Source organism: Pterocles gutturalis, unplaced genomic scaffold (assembly GCF_000699245.1).
Source record: "Pterocles gutturalis isolate BGI_N339 unplaced genomic scaffold, ASM69924v1 scaffold26890, whole genome shotgun sequence".
Classification (NCBI taxonomy): domain Eukaryota; kingdom Metazoa; phylum Chordata; class Aves; order Pterocliformes; family Pteroclidae; genus Pterocles; species Pterocles gutturalis.
In genome coordinates, this window is record NW_010141667.1 from 5,010 (window position 1) to 26,768 (window position 21,759).

The window sequence follows — 21,759 nt, forward strand, 5'->3', positions numbered from 1 at the left end:
TTAATGATTCACTCTTGAAATCCTAAATATCTACGTTCTCTTCTCCATAGCTTCTCTCTTCATAACATATTTTCATTTAAGCCTGATGGCTGATCTGTTTTCTAGATCATAAAATAAAACGAGTAAAGAAACACAAAGTTATTTTCAATTTAGCAGTGAAGTGTCACTCAGAAGCTAAATCAATAGCCATAGGCTGTGGATTCACAGATGTCTTTGCTACTGAATTGTCAAATTTGACAACATTTTTTGCAGTTTTGTGACAACTAATATTCTCTTATTTTCCCATCTTTGAACAAAACCAGATTTAATAGCCTTGAAGAATATTGAGGGATTTATATGTAGCATCACTCATGCTGACAGCTATGAAAAGCAGTAGTTATTCTGGTTTGGCTATTCTTTTTATCCAGTCTGCCTCTTTCTTTCTGCTTTTTTGGTTTTGTTTCTTTTTTTTGTTTGTTTGTTTTGGTTTTTTTTGGTGGGGGCTGTGAAGGTTGGGGGGAAGATTAGTTTTCTCTTTTTGACAAAACTCTAAAAATGTTTGAGTCATATTTGGCATTCCTAAAAAAAAAAATGAAGAAGATAAACATTTTCAAGCATTTTTCCCAATACATGTTTCAAGAAAAAGGAATCACTGCATTCATCCAGCTTGATGCATTACGAGATACTTCAAGAATCTATCAATGTTTGATGACTAAATTAGCTTATTGCCTTCTAAGTAAACAAGTACCCCCAGTTTGTTCTTATTGGGTGTGCTGGATGCACAGTCCGGAAAAGCTGAACAGTATTTTTTTTTCACTCTGAATAGTATTCCTTTGAAAAATCTTAATCTAGAAAGTTAAATCTAGGATTGCGTTGTTTTCAGGCTACAACTGCATTTTGAGATGGTTCTTAAATAGGAACTTGCAGTAAAATAGAGATTTTTGTAACTGTAATATTTTGATCTTGCTTTTTTGAAAATAAAAACCAACAACCAGCCCACCCTCAGCTGGTAAAGTTATTGTTTCTCCCAAAGAAAGTGATTAGTATCAGAAATGTTCTGTTTTATAAGCGTGATCCTGGGAATTAAAGCATAATCTTGTTAGTGCCATTCCTGACAACCTTGCAGTGAACTAAGTAGATGAGGTAGATGTTGACAGATGTGATGGGGAAGGAGAAGCATCAGGAAGCCTTTTTTAGGAAGGTCTATTTTAACAGAATCTAGGTGCTGTACATCTATGTTTTGTTTTCCCTTCCTTATGTCTTTCTGTTTGGAATAAAGGAGAGAGCTGATGAGAGGGAGAGAGGAAAACAGTGCTTGCACAGAGGCAAATACTGCAAGAAAGCCTCAAGGAAGCAAGTTCATAGTAAGGCGCTTGTTGAAGGAAGAGGAGCTTAATTAGTGTTTATTAAAGATGTTTTTACAGAACTATATCCGTGGAATTTTTAGAAAGATCCTGCAGAGTTGTCTTCTACCACTTTGAGCCACAAAATCTGTTGTTAACCCACCTTTATCACAACATGCAACCTGCCCTCTCCAACGTGTAAACCAGGATCAGTTTTGTGTCTCCTGGCAGCAGTGTCTGGGTGTGAAAGAGCTGGTATCTAGGAAGAGAGCGATCCCTGTGAGGTGCCCTGGTGAGTCCCCCAAGCCCCAGGCTCTGCGGTGTGACCAGTTTCTGAGCAAGTGGGAACTGTGGCAGGAGTGTGAGGGAAGAGGGAGCTGACTGACCACAAAAGCTGTAAGGCTCTCAGGTCACTCAAGGTGGAACTGGATTGAAGACCTTGCAGTGTAGATGGTTGATGGCTTTAAGGCACCTTTAAGGTCAGACTTAGCTATTGCTAAAGACCTGGCTGAAGCCTTACAGACCCAGTTGTGAAGTGTGCACAGGGGTGTGACAGTTCTGTTTTAGTACATTTTAACAAGGTCATATCAAATCTGGGTAAAATAGTTTAGCCAATAGTCCTGTCAAAAAGAGAAGTGAACACAACCCGTGTGGCATTTTCAGAAGGTTATTGCAAGTTCTTGTGTGTTTCTTTCACCTTTAAACTAAGTTCCCAGAAAGCAGGTGATGTCTTTTGGTTTCCCTTTGCTGGTAAAGTGCAGGAAAGTGAATATTATCCACCAAGTGAGCAATGGGATGAACCTGAGGTGTTTTTCTGATACTCTTAACAATAATGTTAAAAAACTTAAGTTATCTTAGAAAGCTTGATAGCATGGTGGAAAAGTAGTTCCACCGATCAAACTGTAATAATGATGGGAGGCACTGTAAAATCATAAATTAAAAAGGTCAAAGTTGTAATGAGGAACATGTCTTATTTTTAGAATTTTTTCCAAACAATTGGGAGACCTTTTATTTATGAAATCACTGTGCTCTGTTTGGTACCAGGGCAATGAATACCAGCTCTTTGGGTGACCAATTATTATGAAAGGGTATCAGGAAACTTGGATTTGTATCAGTGATTCGCTATGGCTGTATTCATAGAAGGGAAGTGTACTGCAGTCTTCAACAAACCAGCTGGATGCCTACTGGCATTTTAAAACAAAGAACTCTGACTCAATTGACGGTAATAGCAGTAGTGTCATTGGTTTCAGTAGGAACAGAAGGTTCTTACTTCTGATATGAAATATAGGATCTTTTTATTATGAATAAGAATATTTTCAGTGGGTTTTTTGTATTTGCTTCTCTCTGTCTCTTTTTTTTTTTTTTGGTTGTTCAATAATTATTTCAAAGGCTGTCTTTGTATTTGCAGTAAAATGCTCTAGGTTATCACGTTACATTTGGAAACTGTGACATTTTGTTCTCAATGCAAAGCAAAATCTGAGCAATAGGAAAAGCTGAGTAAGGTTTTCTTGATCAATGCAGCAGTTGCCAGCTAACAGCAATATGGTAAACCCTTCCTTTCCTCTTGCGCGATCATCTTTAGCAATCTTTATTTGCAGAAAAATTATCATTGATGCTCAAAATTATATACAATGAAAAACAATGTTTTAAATTCCATTCTTTTATTTCCTGATGTCTACCCTGTGCCCATATTTCATTTGGTACTTTTTTTAATGCAGAGATATTGGCTGAATGAAAAATTAAGAATTTGGCCAAGATTTTGGAATGACCAGCAACCTGACTGAGATCGTAGCTACATATAGTAATCATTCTTACCAGCTATTAGATGGCTGGAAATTCCAGAAAAATGTCTCTCAGATATGTGCAAGTGTTGTGCACTGTAAATTCAGTTAACTTGGATTTACTGGACCCATAAAAATCCACCGCAATGGTGGCATTTTTAGTAGGTCTAATCCATTCTGATTTACAGTGTGTGTCTGGATCATCAGCCTACAAATAACTGAGAGGCTGAATGGATTTGGCATAGGGTGCAGTGGATATGCTCCATACAAATCAAAAAGTTGTTGTAGCTTTCCTTTGGAGGCAGGGTGTTTTACTGCAGGCACACTCTGTTGGGAGTTTGGAGAGCCTGGAAAAGGGTGTAATATGTTGATGAGTCAGCTCAAGCTCAGGCAGGGGCTGAGATCTGCACAATGAATGGACTTCATTGCATTGTATATGAGGGATTGAAAAAAAAAAAAGACTTATTATTGTGAAATCTTCTTACAATGCTAGAAGTATGATCTGAAATAGAGAATGATATCAATCCTATTGTTGATTCAGAAAATCATGAGAAGCGTTTAATTAGCAAGTGTTGGGTTTGCGGCCACTCTGGCAGGATAGAAAGAGAAATGAACTTAAGACACCTTGAGCTGGTTATGACATACACACTAGTGTTTAGGCACGTTCCTACAGAGAGATGTTATCATGGTGATGCTGCCTATTTTCTGGTTTGCAAAGGGCGGTAAGAGTTACAGACCATGATGAGTCCCTTTCACCATCACTTGGAAATGAGGTCTGCAAAGGTTCAGAAAGTACCTTAAATAAGGAGCTTAGTCTTGCTCTTCAGGTATCTTAGAAAATCAGATTCAGCTGAACATGCTGTTAGTGAAGTGTTAGCACTACATCAGCTAAGTTTTATAAATGCTGTGGACTTTGCTTTTACTCTTTATTCTGTGACACTTAAAGGTTAACTCTTATTGCATTTTGTTGACAGCAACGTTGGAAAGCTAGAATGTGGCTTATCATTTACTGAAAAACAGAAAAAGCTAAACTGGAAGAAGGAATAACTTAAATCTGCTAAACCAGCAATTGCAGCTAGTATGATATCTGACATGATTCATTATTAATATAGTATCTGCTGATTGCATAGTTTCACCAGCTCTGTAATTGTTTCAAAATTTGCAAATACCCTTTGAATGCAAAAAAAAAAAAAAAAAGTTCTGAAAAAGAGAGTTTTCTCTATTTTCCCTGCCTCTTTTGGTCACCTTGAAAATGCACTAGTTGTTCTTTGGCAATTGCTTAAATTAGCAGTAAAGTCAGAAATGGTAGTGATGTGGTTAAATTCATTCTATACACATTTAGTTAAATTATAGAAACCCCTGATGTAGACAGTCATCATTCAGGTTCATTATTATAAGCATTGATGTGCTGTTGTGCATAAGTAAATGAAAAGATTTCTATTCAAGAAGTTTGTATCATAGGTAGAAGAAGATTATTTCGAATACTGGTGCAAATATTTGAAGGCTTAATATAATTTGGATTCTAAATCAGAATCCTCCATTTATTTTGGCATGCAAATCGTCAAGAACCAAATGTTTATTTAATGCATGTTGTTTAGCTATGTGTTTTTTTTCATAGTGTGTGGTTTGTCACAGATAAAGATCCTTAGTAAACATGGGAGATAAAGCTGGAACTTGAGCTATGTCAGACGCTACTTGGTTGTGTTTTTTCATTACAGAAGCCTTAGTAAGACCCTGCATTCAAGAACTGTTCCAAATACCATAACACTATCCAGGATGTCTTTTTTAAGTTTTTAAGAAGAGGAATTTACTCATGGAGGCTACGCATGCTTTTTTATCTTGCATGATTGCAATTTGGGTTCCTTGCAACACTTTAGCCATTCTCTGGCTTGAAACAGATCCTGTTTTTTTTTTTTTTTTAATTTTTTTTTTTATTTCAGATCAACCAACTGCAGTCCTTTAAAAGTAAGAGATTTTTAAATATCCCAGAATATTCATGCATTTACTGCTCTTCAGAACAGAGTTGTAAAATTGTGACACATGCACATTTTTTCGCCAAGCAAACACTAACTCAACAAAATAGTAAAGCTCCCACATGGACAAGCGTGTTTTGACACCTTTCTGTTTAGGTAGGGTAGATAGTATAATGTTACAAAGTTCCTAATTTCACTTGCTTTTAACAACTATTTTACTACTTATTAGAAGAACTCTTGGCATTAAATCTAGGGTGACTGGCTTGCAAGCCATTTTTCTGTAAATGCCAACCGCTCTGATAAATGACTTTTTAACTTCCCAGTGTTCTGAACTGCAGTTGATTAGCTCTGCAAACTCTCCTAATGTCAGGGCTTCTTTTAGAACCTGCGTTACAATACAGCAATTATGGCTGCCCCAATTATTGCACATGATTAGTTTGTAGTCTCATGAAATGAGGTGCAATGTAGTGCAACTGCTGCTTGTGCCAACATGATAGCAGCTCTGCAGAATAACTGTGACAGTACATTTTGGTTAAAACTTTAGTTTGCTTCTTTAGTAGTATTGCCTTCCATGATATTCCTCTCTTGACCCAACAAAACTCTAGGCTGGTGGCATGTAGGACTTATTGTAGAATTGTTTTGTTTAGGTGGGTATTTGCAGGAGCAGCAGTGAATGCAGTGCAGAATGGTCGTGGGTTTTCAAGGATTTTTTTCCTCTGGTCAAAAAATACTGATAAATCACCAAGAGCTTAACCTTGCAGCAGAGTTGAGCAGTTGATGAGAATTAGAAAAAGTTAGCCCTTCCAGAAATCCAGCCTTTATCTGTAAGTTTTCAAGAGCATTCTGAAACTGAAATGGGCAATTTGTTTTAAAGATTTTCAATGAAAATATCTTAGTCTGTTTTCTGTTATAAGTGGCATTTTCTGTGGGTAGCTAAGACAGACCTCTGATCTCTGCTGAACACTTTTTATTTGTTGGCAAATATTTTATACTTGAAGATACAGTGAGTGCCCGTGTATACATTTTATACTTCTGGATTATCACAAGTTAATTGGGTTGAATAAATTAATGATAGAACACCGTTGAAGTTTTCACAGTTTATTGGATGAATATGGATATTGCACTCGTTATTTAATCGCTGCTCTCTGAGAAACAAAAAAAATGTGCATACTGTCACACAGGATTTTCTGAGTTGCACATAGAGCTATAAATAACTTCTCAAGGTACACCCAGGCTGATAACTGAAGACAGGCTGGAAAATAGATCACTGAAACATGAGTGCTGAAACAGGTAACAAAAAGAATTAGTAACAAAGAGAAGGACTGAAAACACATAGATAGTGATTTGATGTCTACATTTTTGTCCTCCAAAGCCAGTATCCCAAGTAGGAGAATTGTACCAACAATGTTGAGCCAGTGTTGCAACGTCCCGGTCTGCCCAGGAGGCGTTCGTTGGGTCAGCTCCAGTCGCGAGCGACAGAAGGATGCGAAGAATCTGTTTTGTTCCTAATTATTTTTTTTTTTTTAATTCCTGTGCTGAAATCTTGTTTTTCAATTCTGTGAAAAATGCCATGTTGATGGTACAAAAATTAATCTGTTTTGAAAAGAGGAAGAGATTGTACAGAGGAGGCAGATAACAGCATCTGAGGCTGGTAACAGCATCTGATCCAAATATATCTTAACGAACCCAGCAGATTCTGTGCTTGTCACATTTGGCCCGTGGCTTTTTGTGCTTTACCACAAGAGGAGTAACACAATGTATTCTTGAAGAACTTGTGTAGGAAATGTGAATATTTTGCTTCTGCAGATGCTTCTGAAGATCAGGCTGAACGTGTATATTATAACCTGAACACAAATAGATGTTGTTACAACAGCAGTATTAAGATTTGGAGGAAGATTTTTTTTCCTGTGGGCAGTTTATCCCGTAGTTGCCCACTGCAGAGTTTTTGCATCTTCCCCGGGAAACAACACATATTTGATTTCCAGGAGCAACAGGATTCATCGTTAAGTAGTTTAAGGTCTTTTCTTGGAGAGCAGCTCCTGTGTCATCTTAGAATAATGCTCTGACTTGTCAGTCATGTCTGGAAGTCTCATGCTATGCATAAATATGCATTTTATTGTGTGATACACCCAAGTAGGTGATCAAAATATGTTGAAATGTATTATTTAATATTTTTATGGTTATTAATCTTTAGAGACTTATTAAATAATTCAGCTTTACATCTAATTAGGTTGTATTATACAGAAGAGAATTCAGTTAACTCAAGGCTTAAATTTGGGGGTAGAGGGATATGAGCATGGACAGGGTGTCTAGTACCTTTTCTGCTTTCCATTTTTATAAATGTTATTGCATCCTTCATGAGATAATATATTATATATAAATCAGTGCTTAATTATTTTAATAAGCCATTTCAGTTTCTGTCATCGATGGGGTAGATACAAGAGAAGGAAAAATACAAATAGTGCATTACAGTATTTGTCACTTATTTGGTATGTTCCTTCAAAATAAATTTCAGTATTTTAGGCAGGGTAGAAATATTTCTTTGATGATTTGTTAATAATACTTTCCTTTTCCCCAGCTGGATTCTGTCCTGCAGTAATATTAACAGCTGCAAGATATTTCAGTGCAGAGTGAATTGGAGAATAAAAACAGAGACAGTATTGGGAAAGTTTCAGAATAAAGGTTCATCATGGAATAATTGCAACTTATTCTTAACTGCATTATCCAATTGATATCAACTGCTCGTTTTCTCTTAAAATGAGTATGTCTTTATTGATCTCACAACTTGTATTTCGTTTCTGCATTCACACGTTTAAATCTTAAGCCATTAAAGTGGGTGTATAGTGTTCAAGCTGCTTGTATCAACTATGACTTCTCAATATATTTAGAAAGACTTTTAAAATTACACATGGTAATGTAATAGGCGAAAGAACAGAAGTTAGTCATAAAGGTCAGACAAATATTTTAAAACCGAAACTGCAGTTGTTGTGTCTTTGAGTGTTGTTAAGTGCAAAAAAATATATTTTACTTGGTGCCTGTGGAATTTGTTTTCTTTTTTGGCAGATCTGTTACGACAGGAAGATAGTGTAGCAGTACACAAAGCAACAGTCTAATCCTACTCATTCCGCTTACTGGCACTGAGGAATTTTTGTTTCCTTTCAGATGCAGTTTCCACATCTGCTTACTCATCACCAGCCAAAAGTCTGGGAGACCCTGGAATAACCCCACTGTCTCCGTCGCATATTGCGGTAAGAAATGTACTCTTAACACACTGTACGTTGACATTGCTTTCTCCTGACTGTCGGTGGGAGGTAATTTCTTTAGAAATTTGTCTTTTCTTCACATAGTGGTCCCTTTTATGGTATCTATAGTCTTAAGTGAAATTTTGGTGATGCTGGAGTTGGTGACAAAGTTCTCATTCATTTCATTAGGGTCCTGGTTATGCTTTTTTTTTTTTTTTTTTTTTCTCCAGTCTACTTGCTGAGTTGACAGATTTTGTCCTGCATATTTTTATATCAAAAGCAGGGGCTTCTTGATCCTCAGGGTTCACAAGTTCTGTCCTTGTCTTTGTCACTAATTTGTTTAGGCAGCCCCTGAAAAGTCTCATTTTATTCAGAAAAAAAGAAGGATATATATGATATTCAGTAGGAAAATCCAAATTCCCAGAGAAAAGAATCTCCTCCAGCACAGAGAGGGAGAAGCTCAGAACAGAACTGGTTTAGTTTCTTAATGAAAGTAGCCACCTCTGCAAGCTTTTATAAGCAAGCCAATGTCCCATAAAGGTAGTGTGTTTTAATCTCTTATACATCATGTTCATTTTATTTACAAACTCCCATTAAAACTAAGTCCCATCTGTTTTTAAGATCATCTGTATCATCTGTAACACAGATATTGTGAGAGATCATGTTCAGAACATGTTGCTACCCTTGCTGGATTTCTTCCTTAGCTTTCTGAATCAAGTTCAGAGTTGTACAACATTCCTCTGCAGGATTTCTAGTTCTCTCATAAATTTTTGCTTTTATTCCCTTTTTTCCTTATACTCCAGAACTTCCTTCTTTTACTTCTGTCGTACTGATGAATTTATGTCCTCTCTCAGTTAGATTTGCTCCTTAAACTCTTTGAGTAAGACGTTTAAATAACATATTGCCCTAGTTTAAAAGATTTATTAGGAAAATTCAAACAAGTCTTTAATTATTTGAGACCAAACCTTATTACTCTCATTCCTCCATTTTAAGTAGCAGGCCTATGGGATGATCTTGGAAAATGTAGGGGTACAATAGAAAGGTACTGGAAGTAGCAGGCTTGGAGATAACAGAGATATGTGAGGAAGATGGTGGAACACTGCTCATAGAATGAGGGCGTTTGACGGTTCCTCTGCAAAAGATGATAACAATTGCTTCAACATGTGATTGAGAGCACAGGCTGGACAGCAGTGGCAGAGGATTTGGACATGGCCTGTATAGTAGTAGGTCAACAGGTCTGTTCCATGGTGATTTTGACAAAATGACGTGTGTGCAGATGGGGTGTGTTATCCTCCTTCGCTATCTGCCTGCCTGTAGCACACAGCGCTTTCACCAGTGTTACCAGCTTGTTCTCTTCCTATCTTGCTAAGCTGTTAGTGATTTAGCAACCATCAGCATGAGAACAGTAGTTCCTTGCTGTTCATTACTTACTCCTGCTGTTTATATGTTAGGCGACAGCATACTGAGGAGTGGTACAATTCTTTATTTATTCACATCATGCCCTATATCACATCCTTATGGTTTGGACCGTAACCCTTCGACCTCTTCTAGTTAACGTTCCCACGTTGCCCTGGACTGTGCTGTTCAGGGATTGCAGGATTACAGGTAAAAGGCAGGGAGAAGGATTCAAATTCACTATAAGCAGCTGAACAGCTTTCCATGTTCTAGGACAGGCAGAAGGAAAAAATGCATATAGTGCTTACAAAATAAGTGTTATCTAAATTTTTCATAAATAAATAATTATCATGGGATATAAAGCCTATTGCTGTATTTTGGGTTGTTCTGTCTCCACTAGTTTTGAATGGTAGTAGTACCTCATATTCAAGGTCATGACATAGGTGACTCCTAAACCCACCAAATAAGTCCCAGAAATGCCCCATTGGTGGCTATAAGCGTTCTTCAGTTGATCAATTTAAGGAAAAAAACCAAAACAAAACCCAACAGCCCCAAACCGGATAACCTAGTGGTTAGCCGTAAGTTTTAAAGATACAAGATAACAGCTATTCCAATAAATGAGTATGAAGGAAACTTTTGATTCAAAAGGTTATGTATAAAAGTCACCAGAAAATATACTGAGTTGTATATTGAATTTCCACTTCCATTGGAATGTGGAGCTTTCTGCTATCAACTCTGGTCACAAATGCAGCTTTAGGGAAGTTCTTATTTCTGCTGAAGAGATGTACATGTCTCAGAGAGCAGAAATACTGAAGTGCAAAACAGGTTGCAGTTATTCAAATCAGTGACTCAGTGTCTGCTTTGCTTCTGCTATTTAACAGAAGGACTCTGATGCAGATGATGCTGTAGAACAGCTATTTCTTGTTGTTGTGGCTATTGATTTTGGCACAACATCCAGTGGCTACGCGTACAGCTTCACCAAGGAACCAGAATGTATTCATGTGATGAGGTAAGGGCTGCAATGCAGCATTTCGTTTTGGATCGTGATAGCATGGATTGTCTGCAGTAGCTCTAGATGTTTTCCACAAGAGCCTGAAGTGGCTAGATGTGTCTAGTGTTGCCACAGTGCACACCTTTCTTATGGTTATAGTTTTTGTTGCATCTTATTGTATTCTAATTTGCTTTAATAATCAATGTGAACATGTCCCGTCTCTGTTGTTTTTCTGAGTTTACAAGATGACATGAGTAAAAGGAGAGATCAGTGAGTATTTAGAATTATTCAGGGAGCAGTGATAATTATTAAGTCAAGATGTCTTTGTCTTAGAGATTGAGAGAAACTATACTTTTATTAAGGGTCATGGCATTTCCCAGGAGCTGCCCACCTCCTGGAATCATGCCTGTGTACTGGGGTGTACAGTGCTTAGGGACTTGCACCCAGAAACTGGAAACTGATAGTTTGTTTGTCTGATTTAAGCTTTTTAGCATTAAATTTGAATCAATTCCTGATAATGAGCCAGTGACACTGGGAAATAAAGCAATCAAAAGGCACAAATATGAAAATTAAATTTTGATTCAAATATCTATTCTGTATTATATTTGTGTAAGGAACAGACTTTACATGTTGTTATGTAGGGCTTTTTTGTTTATTTCTTGACAAATTCTGTATGAATTTATGCATATAGATCTAATGCAATTGCAAATGCAAAAACTATTATGGCTGGTACCTGAAAGGATTGTCCTACAAACCATTTGTATGATGTTTTTGATTCTTTTTTAAAGGATTTTTTTTTAATAACTAAAAGCTTATACAGTTCTTATTAAAATATCTTTAAAATTACTATGTTGTAATAAGACCAAGATTTAGGTAATTTCAGACATAAGCAAGGTATGTATGGAAAGCTTAGCCACAGAAGTTCTTCTAAACAAAGCTGCTGTTATAGCAGTATGTAATCTACTGTTTCAGCACTGAGAACAAAAGGGCAAAAAGGCTAACTTGCTGTAGTCCAGTGTGATATATTGTAATTTTTCTAAGCAAAGATGCTGGCTGAATGCAGCTCTCTAAATCTCAGCAGAGAGTATTGATTGTGCAGTCAGCCTGCATAGTTAGTTTGTGTATGGCTGCAAAGTACTTCAGAGATCTGACACAACTGGGTGATGCGAAATACAGTCCAAAGGGAGGTAAATTTTGGTATTAGGCCATCCAGTTGCAAAGATCCCTGCTGTTTCCAGTACGGACAACTAATGCTTCGAGGCCTTTTCTGCATCCCGTACACCCGTTGTTCTGCAAGCAGCGGAGGAAGCTGCATGAATCCGTGCGAATCAGTTCTGATTCTCTTTTGACAGCAAATAATGAATCAAATTTCTTAAAGAAGCTGGATGAAGTGAGGGAAGACATCTCCAAAGCTGTACCTGAGCAAGCCTAAATCCTATATACTGTGTTGTTCCTGCAATCGCTGTGGAGGTTTTACTATGTGAAAACCCTCCTAGTTTTAGGGATGTCCTTTAAGTGCCTTGGACTCAAAATTTTACCTTAGGACCTGATTTTGCCATTGGGTTCCTGCTGTAGGTCACTGGGATGTTGAAATCTAGGCACTGTGTGGCCAGATGAGAGTATGTTCCACATCTCAGTAGACATCTTACTACTTGTGGTTCAAAAGACTGTATTTTGTTCCTTATACTGTAATGGCAGCATGATTGTGATTTCAGATGTGTGAAGATATTATATGAGATACTGATGTAAAAAGAAGTGAAATAAATGGATTCATGTATTTCCAGCCAGAAGGGAGGGACATATTCTGGGGGAGGAATGCATTCAGATTTTCAACAGGTATTTCAGACAAGGGAAAATATTTTAATACCAAGAATATTGTTTTGTTTTGGTTTTTTAATAAATATTTGTGTCAGAGAAGGATTTGGGGGAAGATACAGCTGAAACTGACTTATTGAATAATGTATGTAATATTTTTATATATACTTATATATAAATACTCATTAAATTCAATGAAAAGAATGGTATACATGTCAAAAGAAGGCTTCAGTAGTTCAGAAGGTATTAAGAGGTTCGAACTCTGTATATAATGAGGCTTACACACAGGGTAATTTACAAATATTTCAGCAGCGTAAATGTAACCTCCCTCCTGCACTCGAGAATGTTTACATTAAAATAAAGCATACCAGTGATGCATGGTCCTCTTTGCTTCCTAACATTTTTTCCACCTTCCCTCGTTAGTGTTGATCCTTTCCAGACATTTAGATTTCTGACTGCCTTTTAACAAAGCTGCTTTTCTGCAAATGTCTCAGTGAAGTGTACGATGGTTTTTTTTTTTTTTTCAGAAGGTCCTACTTCAGAAAAGAGTGAACACACAGGCTTTAGTACCAAGTTTGAGTGTAGTGTCAGCAAAGTCATAATTCTAGTCATGTAATTAGTAAACAAGTCATGTTTTTGACTGTGTGTGTTTGTTTGCTGTGATGCCCTGTACTTTAAAAAGGAATTTATGAGCACTGATGTAACAAAGTTCTTTAAGCATATACTTAGCTTTAAATGTATGAGTAGCCTCGCTCACTTCAGTAGACTAAGGCATGTGTTTGGAGTTGGGCGTGTGTTTCTAGATGGTTGATGAATGACTTTACCTTGATTGCTTAGCATTAGTTACTGTTTTGTCAATTTTAGGTAATACTTCACACCTGTCAACTCTTGCTAGTTCCCCACAGCTTCTGTAAAGGTAGTTGTGGTGGTTACCTTCAGGCTCTTGTTGCAGAATAGAAGTATACGTTACGGTGACCGTTATTTTCTGCATACCTTGAGGCTGTGAGTAAATGCACATGAACAGCCTGGCCATGAGTTCAGCAAGCACTTCAGCGGGCAGGGCAGTGCCAGAGCTATAACGAAAGACAGTTTGTTGCTGTAGAATGAGTTAATAACATCTCCTTTGAAGGGAAGACATGAGTTCCTACATGGTTTTGAAAAACTCCTCTTGATTTATGTGAAGTAATAAATGTTTTGGCTGCTGCTTAAATAGCAAGAAACTGAATGTAAGTATTTCACAAATGGAGAAAAAATACATGTAAAAATTCATGTGATTATGAAACAAATTGCAGCCTGACTTTGGAAGGAGGCAGAAGGTGATCTTTTTTTTCAGTGTAACTTAATTTCAGCCTTCAGGTTTTTGCTTTTCCTTCTCTTCCCTGTTTGATTGTATTTCTTGGCAGACACATGCTGGCCTTTTTTTTGCATACACACTCCTAGCGGTGTTCAGCTACATTTTGATGACCCCACTGCTTTGTTTCCTTGACTGTTAAGCTGCAGCTCTGGATCAATTTCTCATCACTCTGCACGTATCACTTTCTTTGCTCTGACAGCCAGATTCACGTGTAAGGAAGGGCATCTCCCTAACCTTAGTATAACCTTGTGATTCTTTCCACACTAACTTTCCTCTTGTCTCTATTTTCACTTCTAATAGGCAGTCAGATCCTCTTGTGGTTGTAAATGGGTCTGTGCTGCTCTGTTGAGCTGCTCCTCTTTGTATCAGCCTAGGAAATGGTCCTTGGACTTCTGTTTCCTTGTTGCTCTTTCTGTGACTGGAGCAGTAATGCAGGCTGAGAACTTTAGAACTTGCCGAGCAATTACTGTGTCTAGTTTCTGTCAGCAACTTGTCAGGAAGTGAATATCCATTTCATGAGGCAGCTGTGGAAATTTCAGTCCATACCACTGATCATCCATTTGTTTTCATTTACATAGCACCTTAAGTATACTTATTCCGGAAAGAGAAAATATGCCTAGCCGTAAAGAACAATAAAGGAGTGTTGTTATTAGCCACATGCTATTTATGGCGTTTCCCACCGGTGACTCAGAATGAATCATTAATGATTCCAAGCCAAAGCGATACCAGACTGTCTCCTCTCTGCCTCCAGTGGGTGTGTGGGATTTAATGTTCTGGTGAAATAGGCAGTTTTCTGTTCGTGGGCTGTGGGATCCCAGCTTCTCCACCTTGGAACCATATGTTTGCTGTAACACCTGCTCAAAGATTTTTGAGTTGACCAAGTACATTTCTAGGAGCAGGTGAGCAGAAATGACCTGGAGCAGGGCCCTTGCCAGCTGATGATAGCTTAGGGGCTGAGCAGCAGGACTTGGGAGATCTAGGAAATGTTTTTTTTTCAAGTGGAAGAAGGTAGACATCATCCCACTTCTCATCATGCTGTTTCTGCTTTCAGAGCAGTGGAATTGCCTTGTAACTGAAGTAAATTCATTGCAGGCGGTGATTCCCTGCTATTGCTGCTGCTGGTACAGAAATGGGCAGATTTTGCTCTGTTTGATTTAGTTGAATGGTCTGAAGGGTCCCAGCACCTTAGAAGATCCTGTTCCTTGTTACTTTGCCAAGTGTTAACCCCTTAGATTGAAATTCTCCATGTCTGTTGCCTGCCTTAGGCTGGAGGTCAATTAATTTTCAGTTGGTTCAAGTGTTTCTGAGAGTGAAAAAGATTTTTTTTTTCCTATGTAATCTTCCTATGTCACATAAACAAGTACCACAGAACAAGGCAATCTTTTTGTGCTTCAGAACAAGGACTTTGGCAGTAGTGTATCATGGAAGTGTGTTTTGCTGTCTTTAGAAAAAAAAAATCAACATGTGGTTTAATAATGAATGCAGTTGCCTCTGTGATCTTAACTTGTCTGCTGGTTGAGCTGCCTTATGATGATGTCTGATAGCATAGAGCACATTTTCCACTGATGCTTTTTTAAGAAAATGTTGCCTGATAAGTGTTTGTTTCCCTTGCTGAAGGTACATGTATTTGGGGCAAGGGGGAATAGTAATGTGAGTTTCTTGTTCTTCCATTCTGCTTTTTTTTTTTTTTTTTTTTTTTTTTTTTTTTTTTTTTTTTTTTTTTGTGGTGGAGAAGTGACAAAAAGACAGGAATGCTCACAGCTGTTTCTGTAGTACAACTTTCTACTGTCTGACCTTGTTGGCCCCCCGTGCACCCCCAATTCCTGCAGCACTTAATGTTTGTTCCCATATTCAATGTTCTTATTTCCTTATCCATTCTGTGAAAGAAGCCTTGTGGTGTTTTTGCCTTAATACCTTGGTGCTTCTTGGGTCTTCCTGAAGATACCTTCACAATCTTGATAAGATAGGATAGCTTTGTTCACTTTTTTACCGGATGGTGGTGAGGGAAATGTTTTTGTGCCTGTAAGATACTTGGGGGTTGAGGGAGTCTGCTTTGTTTTTGACAGACTAAAATTTTTACAGCAGTTTGGGGATTTAAACACAAAATCCATCAACTTCATATGAACAGAGAGTGCAGCAGAGAAAGCTCAACATGTGCAGATTTGTCTTCAGAGTTTCAGGTGTCCAGGAATTATGCACATCCAGACGTGTTGAACTGGCTTGTCTTGCTTCAGAGAGTGTTCTGTGACAGAAACAGGGATTCAACAGACTTCTCCGCAGTGGTGTTCAGCTGACTTAAACAGGTCCCTATTTCAAAATGGGGAAGAATATCCCATACAAGTAAGAATGCGTGAAGTCTGATTGACAGTTGGGTAGGCCATTTTGAGGGTTTGCATTTTTGTTTGTAGTGTTCTTGGATAATTACTTTATTTTTTTTTTCCTTACAATATTTGTTACATGTGTATGTTTCGTTTGAAAATGTAAGTGTAATGCTGTTTTCTTGTTAATTGTGTGTGGCTTACTTTAAGGAACCTGTGTTCTTGTCAAAGACAGAGTATGATCATGTCCTTAAAAATGCTATAACTAACTGCAAAATGAATTACCTGAAATTAAAATTACAGTCCTCTTGGATGTGAATAAAAACACTTGGTTTTGGTATTAAAAAGATTGAAATTGGTACCTTTGGAGGAGAAAGCAGTCTGTGAAATCTGCCACCAGATTGTTTTTCTCACAATACACTATTTTTTTCTGCTGCTCTAAACATTAGTATCACTTACTGAGGCTGTTTCGTTTGTTGGATAGACGATGGGAAGGTGGAGATCCAGGCGTATCCAATCAGAAGACGCCAACTACCATCCTCCTAACACCAGAGAGAAAGTTTCATAGCTTTGGGTATGCAGCAAGAGATTTCTACCATGACTTGGATCCCACTGAATCAAAGCACTGGTTGTATTTTGAAAAGTTTAAGATGAAGCTACATACTACCAGTGTAAGTAGTAACCAGCTCTCTTGGGCAATTCTGTATTTGCTGCTCAATTCATCTTCCCATGTTAGATTTTGTCTAAAGATTGTGAACTGGATGTGTGAAACAGCTCTGTTTCTAAGTTTAGAGAGTAAATAAAGTAAATTAAACTTTTCAGTTAACATTATGATTCATTTCACTTCTCACTGCATTTGACAAGTTTATTTTGCCAGCCTTCTTTCTAGATCTTAGAAGTTCAGTATCTGCTTTGCTTAGATCTTCATGTTGTAATTTTCCTGGCGGAAATTTGTAGCTGTCTAGGGAGTCTCTATGAGCTCGGTTTGTTCTATAAATTTACTCAGAAAGCAGAAGTAGAATATAAGAGCCGTACTGAATTCTAGTGCAGAGGAGCAAATTTACCCAGAGTTCATTGTCAAAACTGCAAATGCAAATCATGCTGTTGATTTGGTGTTATTCCTACTGATTATATTTTTGTCTTTAAACTAAGCCATTCTAGAGTTTTGGGACTTGGCCAGTACTTTATGTATTGGTGTTTTTTGGTTTCATGTGTCAGTGGGAAGCCAAAAATCTATGCTTTTAAGTCTTACCTTGGATTAAACATCTTGCATGTGCAGCTTTGTTGCAATTAATTACAAATACATTTGTTGTAATTATTTAATATTTAGTCCATATTTCTTTCTCTGCCTGCAGCTATTTGTAGACCTGATAGGTGTTTAGAAACAGTCTAAAATAAGCAGCAAATATCATGCTCCAGGAAATTCAAATGATGAGCTAGATCCTCTTCAGAACAATTTTGTCATTTTTTCCTAGCCAGATGGATAAAGAATTCCCTTTCCTCAAGCAATGGGAATTAATTTCATGTTTACCTTTTCCTTTTAATAACTTACAGTTATTTTCTTTCATGTAGAATCTTACCATGGAGACAGACCTGACAGCTGCCAATGGCAAAAAAGTCAAAGCACTGGAGATATTTGCTTACGCTCTGCAATTCTTTAAGGAACAGGCATTAAAGGTGGGGTAATGAATGCTTCCTTATCTGGATTTTCTGTACTTGTAACTGGTGTAAATGTGAGCTTAACGCTTCTAACCTTGCCAAGCTTTGACCTCAGTAGTATTTGACGTAAACAAAGCAAGGCAGCTGTAGAAACTCTAGGCAGGCTGCGGACTCTGGAGAGCTCACAATAGCCTGGAGTGATTTCCCGTTGCACAGGGGAAGCTTGATTCAATAATAGTATCACCATAATGCAGAGTTCTGAATATCTTCTTATTGGCTTAAATATTTTCTGATGATTTTTTCATGAAGAAACATTGATTTGAAGAGAAAATTTAAAAGTGCAGGAGCTGAAGTTCAGGAATTAAATTAGAGAGTGAGTCCTGTCCTCATCCCGTGCACTTCTGCTGCTGGGATGATGGATTGTTCTGTGTTCACACAAGGTTCTCTTTCATGTTAAAGAGTTGACACTGTGAAACACGCTAGGACAGGCACCTGCTGATGTCTTCTTCCCCAACGTGACTTTGTCTTCACTAATTAAGCAAAGGGAAGTTGGATTATCTGGATTTATTTTGTAATAGAAAGATTATTAAAAGCTCATTTATAATTTGGTGACTTGAATCTTGCTGCAAGTCTGTACAGATGACGTGCTGAGGTGTACCAGCTAGCTAACCTGCAGGAAATTGTGTAATTATGCCAGTGCAATGATCTGTACAGGCTACTTGATTGCACTGAGAGGTTCAGCGTATTACCCTACACAGAATTCTGCACCAGCACAGGTATATAACCTCCATTACCCAAACCGACTCAGGAACCTTTGCACAACACTTCTTTGTTCTGTTTTGTGTAGTTAAACTGTAGAGTGTGTGCCAAAGGGCTGCAATCAGGCTATGGTATTTTGGCCCTGTGCTGACCCTATGAGGAGTGAATTTCATGTTGTTGTGCTATGAGACGTTGTTTGATTGCCCTGAGCCTGATGCACGTTTATGCAGAAAATCTAACAAACATTAGGGAGAACCAAAAAATAAGAGACATATCTGTTAGGGGTTTAATTTGTAAATTCATACTGTGTTCTGATGGGCTGCCTCTATTGATGTTGCCTTTTTTTTTCTTTTTTTCTTTTTATTTTTTTTTTTCCTGTGGCTGGTGTTGGTAGGGAAAATGCATTTTACTTTCCATTTGAAATGTTGCAATACTCATTTTTTTTGTAATAATCTTCTTGGGTCACAAGATTGTTTTTTGTATTCTTCTGTAAAATACACGTTCCCAGTAAACAGTTTTCGAGATGTAAAATGTCGTGTAAGCAGTAAAATGTGAGTTAAGTACACATTGGCTTAAATTGTACCACTGCAATGTCAACGTAAGCATTGTAGTTGCTAGGTCAAATCAGAATATTTATCCAAGCAAGCATTGTTTAAAATAGCCTTGTTGTTAAAAACTAACCTACTTTTTTGAATGGGTTTAATTTATTCTCTGAGAGATCTCAGTCTATTGTTTATGGATACAGAGAAACAATCCTACCATTACAACTCAAATTCCTCATCTTGTCAAAGACTTATTTAACTAGATCTTGGGGTTCATTGTGGAGTCACAGACTTGAACCTGTGCATAGTCTGGAGAAGTTCTTAAGGAATATGAATGCTGTTGGGTATAATCCTGTATATTTGCTATGCTGCCTGTTCAGGGCTACATCTTTACATTAATAAATAAATCCCTGTGATTTGTGAGTGCATGCGGAAACTAATTAGACAAGCAGTGTCTAATTACAACAGTAAATGAACTGTTACTTTGGGCTATAATCTGTCTCTTCATAGTGCCCTGTGCAGGATAAAGGTACTACTTTTCTAGCGTGGATTTTTGAATGGCAGCATAGCTAAACAAACACAACACCTTGGCACAGCACATGCAGAAACATTTTTTTATATTCTAAGGGCTCGTTGTTCACCTTTCTGAACCTTTCCCTGTTTAGACGGAGATTTAGATACGACATACGGTAATGACGTTTTACTTGGAACCTTTCCCAAAACATGTCAGTATCTCACCTAATTTGCGAATGCAATACAGACTTACCTCTTTTTAAGGGAAGAAAAAAGAACAATAAAAAAACTAAACTAGTCTTGAAAGTTTGCTTAAAGCAAAATTTGCAAGGAGCAGTCTTTTTTTTTTTTTTTTTTTTTAAGAGTTTAACTGTAACTTCCCCTTGTTAAATGAGTTGTAAAAATTTGATTTAAAGGTAAGTGGTGTATAAAGAAATCATTGGAAAACCCAGATTGTAAAACATAATGTTCATCAGTGAGACCTCAAATATTTTTTCTGTGTATTAATCAAGATGCAAGCACGCATTCTTCAAACTAACAGCAAATCCCACACCGTGACTAATGTACATAAAAGTACTGTAATATTCAGCAGTGCTTAAGCTGCTTTTGGAAAAACTAAATTTTCTGCTTCGTGTTTAGCAGTAAACTTTTCTATAGGCATCCTTGAGAAGGCATCAACCCTAATCCCAGCTTTTGGCACAGTAAAGCATTCTTGACAGGTTGGCAATAGTTCTGATTTGTAGAATAGGTGTAACAGGAAAAAAATGGAAATGAGAAAGCTACTGTTACTGGAGCCAGCAAAAAATAATGTTTTCTCATAAAGCTGACGCCCATCATTTTGTGTTCACCTCTATTTTCCTTTTATTTAGGAGCTCAGTGACCAAGGAGGCTCGGACTTTGAAAACACTGAAGTAAGATGGGTCATCACGGTGCCTGCTATTTGGAAGCAGCCTGCAAAGCAGTTTATGAGACAAGCTGCCTACAAGGTAAGAGTACAGGCTGAGCCTAGAAATGCCCCTGTAAAGCCCTAGTTGATAGGCTAAATGGTAAACTGTATTCGGGACAATTAGCTCTAGTATAAACTGTATAAAATGGTCTAGAAAAGAGTCAGACTAGAAACATTGAAAGAGAAGTTAACCCTACCAAGCAGTAGATTTAAGGCATATGTGTTCACCTCTTAAATGCATTTTTCTTTCTATCTATTTTTATATATATCTGTCCTTCACTGCAGAGTGATGTTTTAGTCATCTTGTACACTGTATTCCTGATGAATTCAGTGCACATGGAACAGACGCAGTTTTGAAACCCAAGGGAAAGCTGATTTTAAAATACTAGACACAGTTTCGTTTTGTTGTTATCTTTAGATCATCACAGACTTTTAAAGTGAAAAAAAAAAGGGGGGGGGGAGTGGGGAAGAGGAGGGAAAGCAAAGATCTTCCTCAGTGGGACTTTTTTCCAGTTCCCTTTTTCCCACAGTGGGAATGAAAGAACTCTAAACCAGTTAGTCTGGATATAAAATTAAATTCAAATGTTATTTTCACCAGTAAGAGGTTTATCTGCATTTAACCCTTTCCCTCCAGACCCCTCAAATATGTGCGCTTTTCATATGCATGTCCTTTATTTCAAATTCAGTTTGTGTCTTTGATATACAGGATGTACACATTCTTTTCATCAGGATATTAATTTTCTGTTTTGTTTTATTTATTTTTGGTCAGAGAATTGCATAAGCTATTGGCAGCAGCTATGCGAAGCACAGTTTGTAAAATATCTAGTAGTTCATGAGTAATTTGCAGAGTGCTCCTGGGAAGCACCCAGATTTTTCTAACTCTGTTTCTAACTATCTCTAATGTTGAGCAACATTTTTCTTAACAGTCTTTATTGTGGGATTGCTAATGCTAGTGCCAGAAGCAAAACACTCTTAAAGTTCTGATGGAAGGACACGGTTGTAGGTAAATCTGAAATACTAGAGACCCCTTCATTATCTTTGTTCATTGTTGTCTGCCTGCTGTCTGTGTGCATGTGTACTCGTGAACTGGGAGCTGCGTAAGGAGCAGGGCAGGGTAAGGTAGATCTCTCGGCATTTCTCATTTGTGGC

The 21,759-nt window shown here is 37.6% G+C and overlaps 1 protein-coding gene across 1 annotated transcript in view; it reads left to right on the forward strand.

Annotated features, from left to right (window-relative positions):
* Positions 1-6,350: 6,350 nt before the first annotated feature.
* HSPA12A (heat shock 70kDa protein 12A) overlaps positions 6,351-21,759 on the forward strand; it is a 40,081-nt gene continuing 24,672 nt past the window's right edge. The window contains exons 1-6 of the mRNA XM_010084108.1: positions 6,351-6,366; positions 8,239-8,324; positions 10,595-10,722; positions 16,676-16,862; positions 17,764-17,868; positions 20,534-20,650. Coding sequence (XP_010082410.1) covers positions 6,351-6,366; positions 8,239-8,324; positions 10,595-10,722; positions 16,676-16,862; positions 17,764-17,868; positions 20,534-20,650 — 639 coding nt within the window. The remainder of the gene's footprint in view (positions 6,367-8,238; positions 8,325-10,594; positions 10,723-16,675; positions 16,863-17,763; positions 17,869-20,533; positions 20,651-21,759) is intronic.